Source organism: Colossoma macropomum, unplaced genomic scaffold (genome assembly GCF_904425465.1).
Source record: "Colossoma macropomum unplaced genomic scaffold, Colossoma_macropomum, whole genome shotgun sequence".
NCBI classification, from domain to species: Eukaryota; Metazoa; Chordata; class Actinopteri; order Characiformes; family Serrasalmidae; genus Colossoma; species Colossoma macropomum.
Genome location: NW_023495737.1, coordinates 17,227 through 38,627, shown reverse-complemented (window position 1 = coordinate 38,627; position 21,401 = coordinate 17,227). Strand labels below are relative to the sequence as shown.

Below are 21,401 nucleotides of genomic sequence, written 5' to 3'. Positions count from 1 at the left end.
GAAAACACAAAGCAGCAGAACCCTGTCATATCACACTGAGCCTCAGTACAGAGAGGACGTGAGTCAACAGTGATCATTAGCACTCCTGTGCCATCACTCAGCTGCGTCTGCATGATAGAACAAGAACACAGAGCAGAACAGCAGAGATTTTTATAAATCATTAGTAATTATTCCACCCTGTCCTACTTGATCATCCCAGTGCTTCATTTAGTGAGAAATAGGGTTTGTGTGCCTTTATTTATTTACTTTATTTATTTATTTAGCATGATATTTTCATTATAATATTTCTTCTCCTCTTATTTTTCTCTTGATTATCTCTCTCTCTGTTTGCCTCTATCTTTTTCTCCATCTATATCCGTCCTTTTTGTGTGATATTGTAATAATACTTATTCTGATTATGATAGCGTGTGTAATATTTTCAAAAAAATTCTTCTTTTATTTTTCACTTATCTTCACTTCTCTCTCTGTTTCTGTCTCTTTATATCTGTCAATCTCTCTTTTTTTCTCTACAAGATTATAATAATTGTCATTAATATTGTTGTTATAATAATATCCCTTCTTTCTTATTGTTCTGTCGATTCAGTCTCTGTTTATCTCTCTTTTTGTGTTTGTCTTCCTGTTTCTCTTTTTTGTGTGAAATTGTCATCGTAATGATATGAATTGTGGTTTCTAGTTTTTGTCTTTTATCATATTTGTACTCTTATTTTTCTCTTCATTTCTCTCTCTCTCTCTCTGTATCTCTCTTTGTACTTCTCCTTCTCTCTCTTTATGACTTTGTCATTATAATAATACCCCTTCTTTCTTATTTTGCTCTCTCTCTCTCACTTTCTCTCTCTCTCTCTCTCTCTCTCTCTCTCTCTCACTCTCTCTCTCCCTCTCTTTCTTCCTCTCTCTTTCTTCCTCTCTCTTTCTTCCTCTCTCTTTCTCCCTTTCTCTCTCTCTCTCTCTCTCTCTCTCTCTCTCTCTCTCTCTCTGTCTTTCTCCCTCTCTCTTTCTCCCTCTCTCTCTCTCTCTCTAGTGATGAAGAGGAGTTGCGTAAGTCGTTTTCTGAGCTGGGGGAGCGGCGTGGGGACTCAAATTCGAGGGGAATGAAGCGTACGGGCAGTGGAATGGTACCACCATCCGGCGCTCTGCTTTACAAGACAGGCTTCCTGGTGCGCAAAGTCCACGCTGACTGTGATGGCAAAAGGAGTGCGTACAACACCTTGTTCACCACCTGTATCAGTTCATTTACCACTGTTTTTTTAGCCTTTTTACGTAGCCTAAAAACTCATCACGTTTCCCTCTGCTTAGTAAAGGAACACAAGCAGCTGCCCATTGACTTAAGTTAGTTTTCAGTCAAGGCTTTCTTGGTCTTTTCCAAGTACAGGGAAACACATCAAAATTACAGTTGTACGAAACACATGTGACAGATATACACTCAGCAAGCACTTTATTAGGAACACTATGCTAATACTCTCAAAACAGTCTCAATTCTTTGTGTCCGGAATTCCACAGGATGTTGGAAACACTCCTTTGAGATTCTGGTCTATGTTGACATGAAGGCATTCCTACAGATTTTTCAAGTGCAGTTACATGCTGTGAATCTCTCGTTCTACCTGAGCTCACTGCAGCCTCAGCTTTCTGTTCTTGGCTGACAGAATTATAACCCTACGTGGTCTTGTGCTGCTGTAGCCCATCCACTTCAAGGTTTGACGTGCTGTGGTTTCTGAGATGCTTTTTTGCTCACCACAGTTGTGCAGAGTGGTTATCTGAGTTACCGTAGCCTTTCTGTCAGCTCAAACCTGTTTGGCCATTCTTCATTGACCTCTTTCATCAACAAGGTGTTAACATTTTTTCTTTACTGCAGGTGCCTAGCCACAGGTTGATCACAGGCCTACGCAGTCAGATGGGGGAAGAATATTTATTAAGTCAAATCATTATGCTCTCCACCAAACTCTGCCTTATGTTCTTTAGCCCTCAGTCCTGCTTAGCAACCATTGCTATCCTCTATTGCTTCAAGCCAGTTTGTTATCATGCGGCGGTTTTTGAATTTGAAGCTCCAGTTGTGGGTAAAAGATGTGAGTTGACTGAGGACGTTTAAAAGCATATCAGTTCCTTAAAGTGGGTCATTTTCTACTGATCTAAAGCCAAAAACAAATTTAAAAATGTCATCTTTGTCGGTTTTCTGTGAATGTGGTACTTAATGCTCTTTAACTACAAAAGCTGGCATGGCCTTTGTGAAAATGTCAAAGCAAGCGCCTAATGTTACTTCAGTGCATCGAGTCATTGGACATAAATGGACCGTAAACACGTTTCATGCCCACCATGGCAATATGCTTTTGCCTACAATGATTAGGTTTAGGATTTTAAGTTTGTTGTTATTTTTCCTCGTCTTTGCGCGTCAGCTGTGTGATTTTAACTGTAATGTCGTCTTCATTGGGTTCACTCACCGTGGCAGTAACCTATATGTTGGCTTTGATGATTAGGTTTAGGTTTTAAGTTTGTTGTGTTTTTCCTCAACGTTGTGCCTTTTAGTAGATTTAACTTTTTGTTTTTTCTCTTCATATTATTTCAGATTTTCTGGATAGATGTGTGCCTGTGGTGAGCGGACACAAGCTTTATAGTGAAGGGTGCTATGGTGTTGGTTGTGTTTATGTGAATCTAGCTTTCTGATTGACTGCTATTGTTTAGTATCAGGGCAGAACTGTTGGATTAGGTAGAGTTATGACAACGCTGCTGTTAGGAATAACCTATAGCCTGATGTAATGACTTTGTGGGACAGTAACATGTTTGGAAATTGTATGTACGGTGTTGGCCTACCCACTTTGTGTGTGTGTGTGTGTGTGTGTGTGTGTGTGTGTGTGTGTGTGTGAGAATAGGGTTTTGGATTTTGGATCTCAAAACAAGTCTCGCTCTGGCCCTGCCTCATTTTGGTGGCTGAACATTATCTGAAGCTGCTAGCCTGTGTCTGCATGATTTTATGCCCTGAACTGCTACGACACAGTTGGCTAATTAGATAATTGCGTGAATGAGTAGTGTTCTTAATAAAGTGCTCACTGAGTGTAGATTAGATTGAAAAATGCTGTAGTCTCTTTAAGCAATCATTCATGAGTTTCTTTCATGCAAAGTTGTTAAGAAGATTGTATTCACCCTTTTTTCCCCTTTAAGGTCTGAGTTCCCAAGAGCTTCATAAGTAGCTGATGGGTTGAGGTAGTGAAGTGGAATTCCCAGAATTCAATACGATAACCAAAACTGATCATTTTACATTTTTGCATTTAAACCAAGTTCACACTATAATTCATTAATGAAGTTCAGCAAGCATACGACATTTTAAACAGGTTAAAGATGGTCATTGATTCGTTTGACATGGTCATTACATAGCTAATTCAGACATGGCAGCTATAGTAAGCGTTTACTTTTATATATTAAACAATGACATATATAATCAATATAATAATGACCTGCAGTTTTATCTAATGCAGCGTTAATTAGTGACTTTGTTTGGTCACACCATTGCCAGGATTTAAAAAAGCATCATGTTTGTGAGCCTCTTCACAGTTACAGCAATGACACAGTGAAGTGAGCCTTCTAGCTAACTACTGATCTAACTTAAATGTGTAAATGTTGATGTGTACCTAATGCTGTAGCAAGTTAATAGAACATGGTATAATTCAAAGCAGCATTGACTATAACATCAGCAGAACGTGACAAGATGTAAGTTCAAACCATTACTGAAGGAATCTGTACATATACAAATTATAAAATATATCTTACCTTAGTATCTGTTACAGTTGTAAGCTTTAAATGTAGTGTTATAAGCTCTAAATGTCCATGTACCACTGCTGTAGCATAGCACTAACATAATAAAAAAAAATGCAAATCCCGTAAGGTACCTTTTGGAAATCAGGTTTATTGCAGTGGTGTAAATCGGATAAATTCAGACATCTTATGAAACAAATTAAGATGTTTCTCAATTAAAAACTGCCATGGAATGACATACAATTCGACGGTAGCCTGCTCTCAATTTCAGCAGAATTATTTTACAGTGTGTTTCAGCCAATCAGATTTTAGAACTGACCTATCTGCCCCAACTAGTACTGACTCTTAACTTTGGCAAAGCAAAGCTTGGCATTGTTGGCTTAAAAAACTTTTGCTCAAATGGGCAGGTAACAGCGTTAGGGGGCATTTCGCTCGGTGTATTACGTTACAGCAAATTTGTGGCAACTCGCAGACTGGCTGTGTGTATCTGCAGCTTGAATTAGATATAAATCAGCCCTGTCTTACCCAATTCATATTTTTCTTACAACCTTTCGGTAGTGCTATTGTTCATGGGTCCACAGAAGTCCAAAATAATCAGCTTCTAGTCTTTTATTAAATATAAGTAAAACAATGTGGTTTCCAGAAATTAAACCTTATTTTTGACTACATGATATCAGTGCAGGCTGAACTAGTGCATTAGTATAACCTAAACTTTAGCATGAGAGTAACATGTTATAACACAAAATGGAGAATAATAAAAAAAGAAACAGTAATAAACAGAAACCAACCCACAAAAATTATAGGTACATTCAGTGTATAATATTTATATTATTTAAGACGGTGAGTTTAAAAAGTGGGGCATTTGAAAACTCCCAATCGTATCAGTTAGTTGAGTTGAATTGAATTGATTTGATGATTAAAAATACACATAGTGCTGCACAGCAGCCATTACACACACTTTACACCATTGAGGACTAAAACCCAATAAAGCCCTAAAGCTTATTTTTATTGTGGTTCTCTTTACATATGACACACAAACAAATTTAACATCACAAACCAATTAAACTGTTCTAGTATAAAACAAAAAATATATCTATAATTATACTTGCCAGAATTATTTGGCCCCTAAAATTGGTATTGGTATCAGCCACAAAGATTTTTATATCAGTCATGAATCTAGCATTTGCAGTCCAGTTTTAATTTGGTGTTCTCTAGTATAGCCATGGTGTCCCATCTGGATGGGGTATCAGACCAGTCTATATTTTCATGCAGAAGTAAAAATAGCGCACATAATTATTGTAATTACAATGAATATTTTCATCTATCTCACTGATAATAATGACATTTCCCCAATTAATAATATATCAGCTACTGGAATCTTATAAACTGTGCAGTGCACAAAGAGTGTTGGGTTGGATAAACCCACCTCAGAATTAAACTTGTTGAAGAATATACACACATTATACACACATTACACGACTTGACAGTCTTTGGTGTAGTGCCTTTACCAGACAACTGGGGCACATCTTTATTAGTGATAAAGAACTGAGAGAAGAACTGTTTAAACTGCTCCCTTGAGCTTTTACAGTTGATTCATGTAGCACATTAGACTCTGTTGCCTCTTCTGCCTGGGTAATAAATTAACAAGTTGTCATTATCTTGTGAATTGTAGCTCCTCGAGGGAAGAGAGGCTGGAAGACGTTCTATGCCGTCCTGAAGGGCCTTATTCTTTATCTCCAGAAGGTGAGAATGGGTTAACTTGACATGGAAATTCATTTCCCTTAACTTCATCTCTGCCTCTGTCTTTCTCTCTTTCTCACTCTTGGGGCAGATGTTGACTCAATAGAGGGTCAAAGCCATGTTTTGATGCTCTTTAATATCAATATTTCTCTACCTGCCATAAGAGCAACACTGTTTCTGAAATAGAACATAGTAATGGTGAAGCATGTGTTGTGCACACTGTCACTTAGGGACAAAGGAAAAACTGAAATATCGTCTTCACCAGTGTACCAGTATACAGTGTGCGACATTTGCTGGTTGCCTCAGATTTTCTTGAAAGAACAGTTCAAAATGAAAATAAAATATACATAAATAGTATATAAATAATACCTCTTTATGGAAACCTGTTGTCTGTTGGACGTTTAAATGCTGTTCTCTTTGACATAATTTCAAGAGAAGAAAAGACATTCTGTGAGACATTATTTTAACACAGAGTACAGGAAGCACAGAGTAATGCAAGCTTTAATGCTATCTGATTCCATGATACCCTGATATATTTCATAAGATATAGAATTTTATCAATAGCGCCAGTCTTACTATTATTGTGGACTGATATTTTGCACTGCGACAGTCATCGGACTGTTGTACATGTGCTCCACTGCGACCCCATGCTGCTAGATTTAGTATTGCATAGAGTTAATGGTGACACCACATAATATGATTCTGGATTCCTAAGTGTTAAACTTCTTTTGGGACCACAAACTTAAATGAGTCTGCATTTTAAAACAGAGCAGAACATGCAGAGGGTATCAGAAAGCTCGCTCTCTTTTGTCTCGCACAGTATCAGACATGCAGACTTCCAGCCTTACCGCTTTAGCTGGCTGACCCAACAAAGCCATGTGCAAGTCAAGTTCTATTTCTGTTCCCGGATCAGTTGGCTAATCCAGAATGCTGGGCTGAGGCCAGAAGGCCCTGTGCTCCAGCTGGAGTCAAGCCTGTGGTCTGGCGGCCTGTGCCAGCTGACTGCTCCGGGTTCTGCTAACTCTGCCCCTTAAGAGGAAGTGGTGGTTCCATCCAGGAAGATTCCCTTGGAGACACAGCTGGCTTTTCTGTGGCAACCGTCAAATGGCAGCAGTGGACAGCATGTTGGCAGAAAAAAAAGCCAATAAATGTTAATATTTATCAAGAATTAATGCAGCAGTGTGAAATCTTGACTCCTTAACGTGTTATCTTTGATTTTGTAAACCCATTATAACCACTGCAAGACTTATATTGTACGGTTTCTTAATTGCAGCACTTAAGTAGTTGTTTCAGGGATCTGTGCTTGTGCAACATTGGTTTAAAAGTGTTTGCCTTTTTTAATGTGGTACGTCAGCAACTTGTATGTCAGATGATGCTGCTGATATTTGAAACAATTGCAGATGGCATTTTGCAGTGTAGCAATTATCGTCTTGGACTGAACTTTCAGTAAATGTCGCAGAGCACATTTATAAAGTGAATCAGCAAAGAAGGCAAAATAAGGCACTGAGAAAGTAAAACATTCAGTGAGCACATTTACATTCTACATAAGTTCTTTCAAAGCTGCATACTTTTACTTAAGTAAAAGGAGCATTCCAGCACTATGAAAAGTGATTTTTTTTTCTTACATATGAAAACGTTTGAGAACTTACCCATAAAGCAATATATCAATCACTGAATCGATGCTAAATCAACGTTAAGGCCTTGCTGTTGAATTGATATTCTAATACAAGGTTGATTCTTTATGCACTCTGAATTAATATTGAAACAACGTTGAAAGGATAACAGAAATTCAACATGAAACCAGTTGTACCTCAGTCATTTTTCAACCCTTAAAAATCCCATTACTTCAGTAAAAAATCATCGAAGACATGCTGCTAATATTTAACCTTTTTGCTCTAAAACAACAAAACCTTTTACTAGTTTCAGATTTTTTTTATTTAAAAGGGAGCTAGAACATTTCAAAAATAACTTGTCAGTAAAACTGTCACACTCAAACCAAATGACTGTGTTACTCATGAGATGTCCTTTCTCTTTGGGGTGCTCAGAAAAATAAAAACAAGAAATCAAGCTGTATTTTAACCACTTGTTGTATAAGACACATAGCAGTAAGAATATTTCTTTTCCTCTATATTCTTTCAAAAGCAGCCATATTTCTTGGCTCAATAATGACCAATAAAGACTTAATTTATTGGTAATTAATTTAACAAATACTTAATTTATGTTCGTATTAGCATGGCTAATATGAACATCTGTGAGCAGAAGTTTTGCCACCATAACATAATGGTAAATAAGTGATGCTTTAGAACAGATTTCTTTTTAGCTATAAGAAAATATTGTACTATGAGGAGGACTCAAGCAGCATGGTGCACAGGTCGTATTGGCATGTCAGACTAATATGAATACTCCATGTCATTACTGCCAGTGTTTCAAACTAACAACATTCAGTTCACCTTCATATAAATTAATGGATATTCAACATCACTGTTGCCAATATTAGAAGCTGCCAGTTTTCATTAATAGTTTTAGGTTGATCCAACACAATGTTGACATTGAAATTTTAACCACGACCAAAATGATCATTCTGGATCAATGTCACGCTGCTATCTGGGTAGGATAGGTGTTTGGTAATATTTGTTAACATTTAACAGGTATTTGATGCCCTTTGAGGGTTTAGCCAAGAATAATTTCCCAGATAAAGTCAATTAATTAAGAGATGAAGGAAATATATCAGGTGTAAAAGTCTGATCTGATATGTGGATTTGATTGATGGAGTAATAATTAATTGTTTAATTAATTGCTGTTACAGGGTGAGTATAGGCCTGATAAGCAGCTCTCTAATGAAGATTTGAAGAATGCAGTGTCCATCCATCACTCCTTGGCCATAAGAGCCACTGACTACCATAAACGGCCCAACGTCTTCTATCTGCGCACAGCCGACTGGAGAGTCTACCTGTTCCAGGCTCCGTGAGTCCATTTCTGAATAAGACCTAAGCCATACATATATATTATATATCAGGCTTCACTGTGCACCCACGAACTGATTGTTAAGAATCCTGCCTGTTTGTTCCCCTTTTTTCCAAACATTGTGAGTCCCATATTAGTCACTGTCATATAAAATCAATAGTTATTTAAGAAGAGGATGTTAAAGAGTGGCACAAAAATAGGGTTATCTACCTCACAGCTTGGGATGCCACATTGGAAATTCTAAAATAAATAAGCAAGAACTGAAGAAGCAGTCTTTGCCTGAAGCATCAATCATAGATATAAGGAGGTCAAGGAGAGCAGTTTACAGAGAAGATTACCGAGAGGACTGATGTCTGTACAGTGTAACAGAAAGAGGGTGAAGCCCCCCTCTTATTTGTGCTCAGTTGATTACCAGATGAAGCAGACAGTACTAGCAACTACAGGGGGAAGTGTAAAAATTAGGTAACACTTTATCTAGATAGCACATTGTAGAAGCTTTGTAGAGACTTACCTTGTATTTAACTTAAATTAATCTAAATACCTATTAAATTTCTTATTTTTTCCTTATCATAAACCCAACTCTAGTCCTAAACCTAATCCTGATGTTAGTCCTAATCCTGACCCTAATGCTGTTGAGTGTATCGTCTGATAGTTTGTTAATAGTTTGGACATCTGTAGATAATCTGTTAGGGGCTGTCCAAATAACACGGGACAAAAATTATTGTCAGAACAAAAACTTAACATAATGTGTCTTCATTGTCTTTCAGTTTGACAGTTTCCACATCAAAAGCTGCACTGTCAAAATCAACCTTATACTGATGAAGATATGATGACAATAGTAGAAAATTCACACCCCTAGAAAACATGACGTTAACCAAGTTTTGACCAAGTTCTCTTTGAATACCCTTTCAGCGCTCTTGCAGTCATCAGATTGATCCGCTCGAGAAAGGGGTCTGAAGCACAACTGATATTAAAAACGTTTCTTTGCATGTTGCATGCAATTAAACATTTCCACCAGAGAGGTCTCCAAATCCCCAAAACTTACGTAGTGTTTACACTGGCATGAGTTTACATAAAGAGCAATTATGTCATACTTATTAAAGGACATTTTAAACACACACTGGATGTTTTTACATACTCTTTCTTCACTCACATCATTCAGCCACCCACCACGTGTGTGAGAGGGTGAGAGGGTGTATGTATGTTATACTGAGCTTGTATATCCATGTGTGTCCCCACATGTTCCAGTCCCTCAGGAGACTTTGTTCTGCTCCAGTTGCAGTTCTGTCCCAGTTACAGCTCTTATGGAAAGACCAGAGATGTGTGTGTGCGTGTGTGTCCGTGTGTATGTATGTGTATGAGACAGAGAGACAACTTGGACACCTAAATAATATGCATTCTTAGGGGTCTGTAATCTGTAGCTACACCTTTCTTGGTTCTGCTTTATTGAGCAATTGATACCACATTTTACCAGTGTTTTTACTAAAGCACAGAATGTCAACTTTTGTTTCTGAATAACTGGGCAAAAGCAGCAGTATTGAATATTTCCAGCTTCTGCAAACCTTTCATCAGCACCAAGAACAAAAGAAATTTAAAAAGAAATACAAAGATTAGCTAGGAGCAAAGGTTTGTGGGCAGATGAGGTAAAGATTCATCTTTTAAAAAAAGTGATTAAAAGAGAAAGTGTGTAGAAATACTGAGATTGCAAATGATCCTAAGCACAACGCTTCATCTGTTAGATCCATGTATGGAGAGTATTTCAAAAGATCAAGAGACTGGTGATGTCAATGGGTCGTAGACTTGAGGCAGTTACTATGTGTGTGTGTGTGTGTGTGTGTGTGTGTAAATAAATAAATAAATAGATAAATAAATAAATAAATAAATAAATAGTTTGGGACCAAATAATTCAAATAACTTAATTTTGCTTTAAATTTATTTGCCCAGTATTTATGATTAGCTGCAATTCAAGGAGTTTGTGTTTTTATGAAAAATACTGGCCCAGAATTAAAAGCTGGCTTTCTGTGCTTTAGGCTTATGCTCATCTTTAGATCCAGAATCAAAAAATTATTATACAAAGAAAATAACCTATTCCACCCCAGCATTTTTGCTTCTTGCTCTATTTTACACCTAGCAGTAGCACCTGTTTGTCAGATACACAGTAATGAGTAAATGCACATGCTTATTAATTATTTTTGGTGTGGTTTTGATATGTTCTTGATATGTGTGTGTGTGTGTGCAGGAATGCAGAACAAATGCAGTCTTGGATCACTCGCATCAACACAGTCGCTGCCATGTTTTCTGCCCCACCCCTGCCAGCTGCCATTGGCTCACAGAAGAAGTTCAGCCGCCCGCTGCTGCCAGGCTCTACCTCCAAACTCTCACAGGTCGCATGATCAAACTAGAAAAGCTGCATGTTTTGCACATTATCTGGCTCCTGCGCCTCTGCTGGTTGTTCTGCAGCCACAAACTCTTTTCTCAAACTGTGCGTTCTCACTAAACGCTGTGTGTATGTGTGTTTGTGTAGGAGGAGCAGGTACAAGCTCACGAGGCTCGCTTTCACGCCACCTCCACTGAGCTGGCCGAGCTCCGCTCGTACCCACCGGACCGAAAGGTCAAAGGTCGTGAGCTAGAAGAGTACAGACTAAGGGAAGAATATCTAGAGTTTGAGGTAAGAGACTTGGCATCTTGCCCCACTATTGGAAGGTAAAAAGAAGACCTCAGGGGGCATTGTACATCATTTGTCATTTGATATTTGCAGAATAATCCATGCAAAGCAACAACGTTCAACATTGATTCAGAAGTACAGATGATAGTGTACATTACAGAGCTTATTAAGTGTGGCTCAGCTGAGCTTAGCTGAGTAACTCAAATGTAAACTCAACTCCAACAGTTAAAAATGTCGACTTAATTGTAGCTAGCTCACTATAGCTCTCGCATGGAGTTAATTTTAGCTAGTGAGTGAAACTAAAATGAACAACTTTGTGTTTTTATGATGAAAACTAAACTAAACTTCTCAGAAACAAATGCATTTTCTCATAATTTTCACTTTGTCGTATTGTAGAACTTTAATAAATGCATAGATTACTGTTATCTAATTACCAAAAATAGATGACCCGACCATGAAGATGTTCCAGGGGAATAAGTCCTGCAAATGCAGTCATCCAGATGAAATTTCAAAATTAGATCATCTCCATTCAGTTAATGTACTGACAGTAGTATATTTCTCTCCATCATTTGGTCTGGAGGGAAACTAAGATGTGGGATAGAGAGGCAGTCTAGCGCTTTCAATACTGTTTTCAAAATAAAAATGTATCCATCATCAATACTTTGCCCTGTCAAGCTTTATGCTGTGTATCTTGTCTCAAGAGCTTATTACAAATCCAAGTGGCACAACTGTATAATCATTGGCTCTCTCGCTGGGAGATCATGAGTTTGACCCCTGTTGATGCCACAGCCATTTGTGGCCAGGATTCCAAGAGAGCACAACTGGCCTCAAGCTCTCTGGGAGGTTAGGATGGTCCTGCCTCTCCCCCGTCACACAGCATGATGCTAGCCAACATGGTCATCTTTTAGTTGCCTTAACAGAATTGGCAATGTTCTTTGTCCAATGACGTGTTAGCCGCCGTTTGAAAAGACACAGTAACGATTCACTTATCTCAGAGGATGAACGTGCTAGAGTCCACCCTCCCAGCTTGGTATCATTGTATGACAGGAGAGCCTTACCTAGCAGGTGGAATTGGCTGCTACTGAAACTGGGGGGAAGATTGGTTTAAAATCTACACTCCCCAAAAAACTTTATTAATTAATATTTATGTACTCTCTTTCTGTCTTAGAAAACGCGGTATGAGACGTACAGCATGCTGCTGAGAGCAAAGCAGCGCTGTGGAGACGACAATCTGTCCGTGTTTGAGGCCATGCTGCTAGAAGAGGGTTCACTGCAGAGGGCTCAGTCCAGCCCGACTCTCCAGGAGAGCAGCCTGACCTGCAGCACCAGAGATGGTCCCAGCACCGCAAGGGACCCTCCAGCCACTGGGAATGGTACAGGAGCAGGCTGCGTCCGTGGACAAGGCCAGAGACACAGCTACCGGCAGGCTGTCAAAAAGTGACCTGTTACCACTCATACTGGAAGCTCTTTGTGCTGGAAGGGAAGTGAGGTCGTTCTCTTACTTGTGTGCGCCCTCCTGCTCTCTGTGTGCCCGCAGGAAGTGGCACAGATTCTGACTGAGTCTGACTCTGTGATTGGCCAGCTGGTGAATGATAGCAGAGTCCTGGGTTGTGATTGTGGGGGGAGGAGGGGCAGAGGAAAGTATTTAAAGGATGTTGATCTGAGAAACGAGGAGAGAACTGAGCTAGAGAGAGAGGGGGTAGAGGGGACACGTCCGCTCATCCGTCTTTCTGCCATCTGCTCTATGGATCCACACACTCTCCAGTCGCCTCCGCCCTGGGACCAAAACAGCTCAATACCTTTAAAGTGACTGTTAGCATCAGAATATTACCGTCATGCAGGGGCCATTGCACCTTTCAGCTTCCCTGCATGTAAAAACAATTCAGTGTTGTGGTGATTTTTTTTTTTTTTTTTTTGGCAAGTCATTGCTTGCACTTTTTTTGTTTTACAACAAATCATACCTAAACTACCTGTTTATCTCTGTTAAATTCATAGCAACAGGGGTCGTCACATTCCACAAGAGCAGTGCGCTGAACAGCATTCATAGGTTGTATCATGTAAGATGGGGAAATTTCAACTTGCTCATAAAGGCAGACAGCTGTGCATCTTCTGTATATACCTGGGCTAAATCCTAATGGCCCTTTATTTGATAGTTAGTGCACTGGTTCAAGTGCCAAACATCACATAAGGGGCCATTTTTGAATGGATTGTGTCCACCTACTTCAGCAACCACTTGACAATAGTTGCCAATCACGGAGTCAGAATGAGTGATTACTTCGCAGTGGTCTGCTATGAATGGCACTAAGACTACAAAAGGCTCCTGGGCCGAGCTGACTATTATGAACAGTAGGTAGATCATACCAGAAACCTTTCATTTTAAATACAATGATCATTTTTGCCCCAGAATGTCTCTTGCACTCAATCTTAACTATTATTCCTATCTGAGATACATTTAATATATGTCTCTGGAGTTTATTTACCTTTGAATATTATTACTGTCCTTGTCCTTTTATTGGTTCTATTGGCTGAGTGTTCTTGTCCACTGTGGCCAGCATGGCTGAATAGTGATGGCTTCTTGTAATCTCCTCTCTTTTGCAGAAAAGCAGCGAATCTAGTGGTGATATGAAATATACCGTGTGTAGTTTGGCTGTCTTTCAGGCCTGTTATGTTCCCCACCCAGCTCTCTGAATGTGTCTCTGTGATTTTTTACAACACTTAGGCATTGTTTAACATTGAAATTTGTCCTTTGTTGTGTGTATGAGTGATGAATGGGCGTATGCTGGACGAAATATATCAAATGTATGTGGAATGTATTTGATGCACATCTTAAATCATGGATTATCAGCATCCATCTGTCCGACACGGGCCTGTATTTGTATGCTCAGAGCATTTCCATTTGGCTCGCTTTATCCTGTATGATAAAGGCACTATTAAGAACGGACAGGTGAAACTGTAATGCTATGTAATGTATATGTACATTAGTTACTGAGGCGCTGTCTATTAGAATGTTAATGACTCAGAGAATCATGACGATGGGGATTCTAGACATTTCTAGGTTTCTCATCACATTGTTTATTTATTTATTTATCTGTTTGGTTAAGCAGTTCCAGCAAGTAAATGAGGCGTGAGCAAACTTGTCTGCTTTTCCACATCTGTTCCTGATCTGATTTGAAGAGAAGCAAGAGAAAGGGCAGTGGTACCAAGTCCTGGGAAAAATAATATGCAAGAAATAATCAAACCGAACTATCAATTGTATACGACCAACTTGCACCTTTGTAACACATCACAGATTTTGTCAAATGCAAACTGTTAACTCCATGTATGATCTCTGTAATCTCTGCTGTTGAGCATTGGATGAACAATCAGAGGAGAGATGCAAAAAAAAGATGTGAATGTAATGTGCTTAACCTTTTTTTGAGTTCAGGCAAAAATTACAGTTGCAAAGCCATTTTTATTTACTCAGGCTGATTTAAGGTCAACATTGGCTGTTGCAACACCACCAGTTAACCAGCAGAGAGCGCCATGAGAGAACTCAGCCATAACCATAGAGAGTGATGTCATTTCTATGGCTATACTACAGCACTGCACACAGACTGTGAGTGTGCGTGAGTGTGTGCATGCATGTGCTTCTCTCTCACACACACATGCACGCACAACTGCTGTCAGATGAGTGCAGTTTTTTGATCAGTGTCAGGTTTTGATGGAACACAGCCTATGCAGTCCTGTAAGGCTGTGATGAGAACAAAAGGCCTGCTGTCTGACTAAAAAACTGCATATTAATCTTTAACTGTAATTATAACCAGCACCTGAATATTTATAAACGGCATGAAATTGTGGTCTGCTTTCATTTATATTCTGTGCATTGTTTCCCGTGAATATTAGTGCTCTTTTTTCTTAATTCACTGCCAGGATTGTGAAGGGTAACGGGGCTGGGTAAAACTCTACTACATGTAAAAGATGGAAAAATCTACAAATCACGTTTTTTTGTAAGGTTGAAGGTTACATGTATACATCTTTAGGCTGTCTTAATACCCCCTTTTAATTTTCTGGTGTTTCATTTCTGATCATCAGTTGCATTGTAAAGAATTCTGTAAGGAAATGGTGTCTGCATAGCCTCTCTTTATGGCCTGTAGGAACAAAAATAAAGAAACACATCTATTTAAAGAGGCCAATAATCTTTAGTGTCCAAAATAAGGAAGTATGCAGAAATGTCTGTGTACAAGAGAGCACTGCATTTTTTTCAATGTAAAATAGAAGAAAACCCATTCTAGGCACAATTCTACAAATTATAAAAGCTTTTATTACATTAAGTTGTTTTGGTGAATAGATTTGGAGAGAAAAGTCTGCTATAACCTTCTTTAAGGAATATTTGCAAGCACTGAACAGCTCTATATCTGTATCTCTGACATTTTAGTGGTTCACAAAACATTGTCAGGATGGATCTTTTCCACTATTTGTTTTAAAAAAAAACAGTTTTTTCTCCCTGCTTTTCCTTGATGTTGCAGTCCACGACTAGTGGGCAGTTTAAGCTCTTTGGTCTCCTGGTTATGCCCTTTTAATCGTTGTTTATAAACATCTGGCCACCAGGTAAATGTGGACAGCACTAGTAACCCTTCATTTTGTATGGAGGGGGCTGAAACGATGCATGAATTCTGATATTGTTTATAAAGTTTGTAAAATGCAAACAAGCACATGCTAACTACTTTCATCCATTAGTTTTCATTCACATTTTAATGAAGTAGCCCTTAACACTAAATTCTGAACAAGTACAAGTGAACTTTTCTGACTGTTGTGAGCTACATAATTCAGAAATGAACTACATATGTGAACTTCACAGTGGGCTATTCAACATAGTGATTATTATTCAACACTATTCTGAACTTAGAAGAGGTTATTTATTAGCCAGTAGATCTGTAATTGGATATTGTTGATGATTGACAAGTAAACCGATGACAATGCTTAAAAGGTAAGAATGGCCGAGTTGGAAAACTGACGAAGAAGAGAGGACTTATAAAACAGCTTTAAACACATTCTTAAATATGCTGAGAAATTGTGGTTCACAGTCCATTAAGAATTGGGTGCGTGCCCCAATAGTCTGTTTTTTTCTGTTTGAGAGAGAAAGAGAGATAAAGCTGGTTAAGAAGCGCTATGAGTGCATGGAACCAAAAATAAAAGCTGACATGTTTTGACTTTGCTTCAGTGTGACCAGGGGCTGCCATAGACTGTATATTTTGGTTGAGGGCAGGTGGATGTGGGTAGGGAGGCTATATAATCGATAATCACAATTTTTAACTAGAAATTATTGTACTAGTTATCTTTGCATATCGTCCAGGCCTACTAGCCAGTAGAGCAGAGTGGGGCCGGACGGCACAGTGTTCATTTCACGGGCATGTGAGGGGACATTAGAATGTTTTCTCTGCTGACCAACACTTATGTAGGCTCATCAAGACATCAGAAGACCACTGTCTGTTAAGGTGGGGACAACTATCCCATTAGCATCAAAGCAAAAATGACTTCCTATAGAAATTTGAGAGATATTGTTATTTGTATATGTATATTAGCGGTTTTTAATTTTCAATTAAAATTCAGTTTACATTTTTTTTAACATTGTACCAATTATCTCCATGGTAAACTGTGGCAATACAACAGAAAAACTGTGACAACCAACCCTCATTCTGCTACATCAAGATAAAATGAATATTGTGATTTTCAGTCCAGACAGGAATAGATGAGGGGTCTGTAGTTTTATACATTTTGAAAGTTTCAGCTAAAGGGCAAAGGAAAATGCATGGATCACCTCACATCACTCACTGTTGACCACCGACGGCGTAAGTGTAAGCACACATTAAGTGCAGAGTACACAAACAGGCTATTAGTCAGTAGCAGTGTTATTAGCATTGCTGTGCAATGAGTGCCCATTTATTGTCACTTTAATTTCAAAATGATTGCATGCATCATTTCTTTTATATTAGCTATGTGTCCCTTGCTTTAATAACAGCATTAATTATGTCAGTTCCTCTCAAGTTCCTGTCCATACTAGCCCCCTCTTAAATAAACCGGGTACAAAACAAGCAAAACAAAAATACAACTAAATCATCCTTTATAATGATTTATAAACTGTGTGTTTGCTTTTCACTTTCACTTATTGCACTGTAATCTAATGAAATGTTTACATGCAGCTCAAGATTGACAGAGGAGTTTGCTGAGATTTATTTGCTATGCTTCTTTCCATCATTATCTGAATTAGAATGCAACAGAGTTCTATGCTGTGTACAGCTTTAAAATGACTGAACAGGATGTTTCAGATGTGTTTTTTGGCTCTTCACGGCCTTTTGCTGTAGAGATGGCTTCAGAGAAATCAGTTTCTGGGTCATGAAGAAGAGGAACTGGATCAGGAAGAAGAAGCAAGATCTTCTGGGGTATTTGGACATATCCCTGGAGAGGATCCACATGGGCTCCATGCAGACTCTACGCTAGTGTCCCACAAGGCTCAGTGCTGGGTCTGCTACTCTTTTCCCCCGGTATTCACTCTCTCGGATCACTATAGTTGGCACATGACACTAATACTAGCTAGCCAGTGAAACTATAATTAATAACTATGTCTTCAAAATACTGTAGTTTCAGACCATTATGCTTATGGGGACCTTTTGCCCTTTGTCTGAGGGAGCTTCTAATAAAAATATTCCTACCTCCAAATGTATATATTCCTACCTCCATAACCCTCATAATCATATATTTAAACAATACATATACAATATACATAGGCATTGATATAAATGTACATCTGACCTCAACTGGCTTCAAAAATCCTGATAATGCAGTCACCCAGATAAAATTCAAAATAAGTAAGAGTCAACCATTGTGTAAATGTAAATTCAGTAAAAGTTTCCCTATTTTACTTTAATTATCAAGATTCAGTTAAATTTGACTGTACAAACATTTTTATTGGTCTATATGATTATTTCCAAAAACGTTTATCCAGTGGGGCACTGGGTCAAAAGAACTTACTTAGCTAATGTGTCTACTGATTGAGCATTTGAGATCCACATTTGAGATTTCAGTACTGAAAAAACTTAAGCACTATAGAAATGTGGGGAAAAGTGTGAAAAGATGAGTCATCCTTCACCATATTCTCTACAAATGGGTGAGTGCATGTGCAGCATATACCAAGAGAATGTTATCAAGGCAAGCTAGCTATCCACTTGTATTGTTAAGCAGTTCCAGCTAGTAAATATTGTGTAAGCAAGCATTCCTTCATCTGTTCCTGACTTGTAATGAGCAGATGCAAGGAAAAAAGGCAGTGGTACTGAGTCCTGGGGAAAATAATATACAAGAAATAATTAAACCCAACTATCAATTGTGTATTTCTGCAGCTTGTGTGTGTGGATTTGTGCTAAAGCATTCGTAAAAACTGTGGTTGTTTACATTTGTTTTACACTTCTGGACTGTAATCTAATTACATGTTTACTGCACTTCCAGAATGACTAAGGCCATGAACCGCAGACCAAGGCCATGTCTGTCCCAGTGAAATGAACAAAAGTCATTTCACTTATGTTAAAATGTGTGTGTGTTCGTGTGTGTGTGTGTGTGTGTGTGTGTGTGTGTTTAGTGAACTTTTACAATGTATTTACTAACAATGTATTTATTGTTTATTTTTGTTTTATTTATCAAGAAATGACAGGTGTTTTGACATAAATGGAACAGGGAAATCATTAACTCTTACCTGCAAAATTACGTATGAGCCAAACTGCAAGTGTATCCTATACAAATGGAAAAAGAATGGAATTGCACTAAAAAGTGACACTGATTGCGCTGTGAATCTTGCATTTACTTACCCAATTCAGAATCCATCCAGGAAAGACAATGGGGCATTTCCACTTTGGGTACAACTGAAATGTGGAACTATTAAAGTAAATCTCAGCGTGATCTTATCAGGTATGTTTCTTTTGTCAGTAGATAAGTTACATATTTCTGCACAACTGTAGCGCACACTGTTAAATTTATTTCAGTCTGACTCTTTTCACAGATTGAGTCACTGCTGCTCCACAAGGTACAGTGTTCTCTTCCTTTCATCACATAAAAAAACTCACCTATTTACACTGAATAGACCAGTTAGTGTATTTTATAAGGACAATTTAAACAATATATAACATCACAGGTGTAGCAATTACAAAATAATCCACAAAGAAACGTTTTGAATAGAATAATGAATACATTCGTTAACATGCTGTAAATATCCTGCTGACCATCCAGGCTTTCATTTCTCATCTTTATAACTAAAGAATAACAGCTAATCTATATTGCTTTCCATGTAGTTTCTGAAGAAAAAGCCTTTGGATATAACAAGCCTGGGATGTTAAGGTGTTAATCTTTGCTTTTGCCACTGTTAATGTAACTGTTAATGTAACTGTTAATGTAACTGTTAAAGTAACTGGTACTTTGTCTTCACAAGCATAAATTATCTGCCCATTATATTCTGTTATATGTGTAGAGAATGCTGTGATTTTTGCCTTACGTTAATAATGTATTTATGTTTTTCTTTTCTTTTCCCTTTTTATTTCTTTTCTTCTTTTTTACAGAAAATGATGCTATTACCAGCAACAGTCCACTTAATCATCATGTGGCTGAAATTTCTGAGGCCGTCCTGACCATCTTAGACCTCATTGGGTTGGCAGTATAAACTGTATAACGATGGTTTCTCAGAAACTGGACTTTGACCTCTGCAAGAAACAAAACATAACACAGGGAATAGTGTGAAAGCTGTCGCAATAGAGCCAATATGTCTGTGATAGCTGAGGAGAGAGAGACAGAAAATAAGGAGGTGATAAAATTAAAGGATGGGATCAGTTTAATGGAGAAAATAAACACTGGCAGGTGTCCAGTGGTGCAGATGTCACTTTTATGAAATGTTTATATATATGTAACAAATGTAGATATGTATTATTTTCTGTGTTGCACTTTTTATATCTGATTTCTGTGAAATAACATTATATTACTGACACAGTGTGGTCATTGAATAAATTAGCTCAATAAAGGCCAATTGTTAATCAGGTTACTCTCTACTGTGACCACTGGAGTTAAGTGTATCTGCTTGTAAGGTCTTATCAGTGCTGAACCATCTAAATTTATTTTCCACATAAACTGTTCACTATTGTGCATCATTAATCTACTATGTGTTGGGACATATGATGGGAACAAACACTATAGAGCAGAAAGTCAGTAATGTGGAAATGACACTTCCTTTCAGTGTGAGATGATGGAGGAAGTTCATTTAAATTTTGTGTTTTCATATGTAACCATGTAGATGAGGAGGCCATTGAGTACTGTATTGTACAGCTTCAGAGCAGCTGCATGCTTACATGTAGGGAGGAATCTCAGAACTTAAAAAAGAAAGAATATATTCAGGAGTCATTTTACTAATGATCACTGTTTCATTTGCAGTAACACTGACAGATAACACTGATTTTTCTACACACTGATTTTTAATCATTTGTAACTTGCACTGTCAGTTATTCTAACCAATGTTCATAAATCAATGTGACATGAGTTTTAGTCTAGAATCTTGTCTAAAATGCTTATAAGTTTCCCAGAAAAAAATGAACAGTTGCATGCATCATTTATTTTATACTACTTGTTATATCTGCCCTTGCTTTAATAACTGCATCAATCCTGTCAGTTAATGGTTACAACAGACTCTCTGCTGGTGTCCCACAAGGCTCAGTGCTTGTTCTGCTACTCTTTTGCACTTTTATCCACTCTCTTGAATCACTATAGTTAGAATTTAACACTAATGCTAGCTAGCCAGTGAAACAAAATTGAATATGTCTTAAAATATTTTTGTGCCATTATGCTTTTGGGGACCTTTGGCCCTTTGCTTAGGGGGGAGAGGGGAGGTTAAGTTGTCTAATGCCTGAGAGTATAATTTTTAATTGAAAAAAATCCTCTCAAAAACAAATGTATATTCCTCCCTTCATAACCCCATAATCGTGCATTTAAACAATACATTTACAGCATTTGGCAGCATTTCTATCCAGACTGACTTACAAAGTGCTTTTTTCTATACTCAGAGAAAATGTCTCCGCTAGTTATAAATAGAGAGAAAGCCAGTCCTGAGCTCAAATATTGCAAGAAACAAAAGCAAGTGTTGATACAGAGAGAAAAAGAAACCATTAAACATATTGAAATGTTTTGTACTAAGTACTTAACCTAGTGTTCACTTAAGTGTTGTAAAAACAGATGTGTCTTCATTCTGCGTTTGAAGACCACGAGAGAGTCTGCTGTTTGGAAAGCC

At 38.1% G+C, this 21,401-nt stretch overlaps 1 protein-coding gene across 1 annotated transcript in view; it reads left to right on the top strand.

The window, feature by feature from the left end:
- Nucleotides 1-15,065, top strand: part of LOC118802900 (PH and SEC7 domain-containing protein 1) — a 57,910-nt gene extending 42,845 nt beyond the window's left edge. Inside the window, exons 11-16 of the mRNA XM_036563324.1 lie at nt 1,019-1,191; nt 5,414-5,484; nt 8,288-8,445; nt 10,685-10,829; nt 10,970-11,113; nt 12,279-15,065. Coding sequence (XP_036419217.1) covers nt 1,019-1,191; nt 5,414-5,484; nt 8,288-8,445; nt 10,685-10,829; nt 10,970-11,113; nt 12,279-12,551 — 964 coding nt within the window. The 3' untranslated portion in view covers nt 12,552-15,065. The remainder of the gene's footprint in view (nt 1-1,018; nt 1,192-5,413; nt 5,485-8,287; nt 8,446-10,684; nt 10,830-10,969; nt 11,114-12,278) is intronic.
- Nucleotides 15,066-21,401: the final 6,336 nt, after the last annotated feature.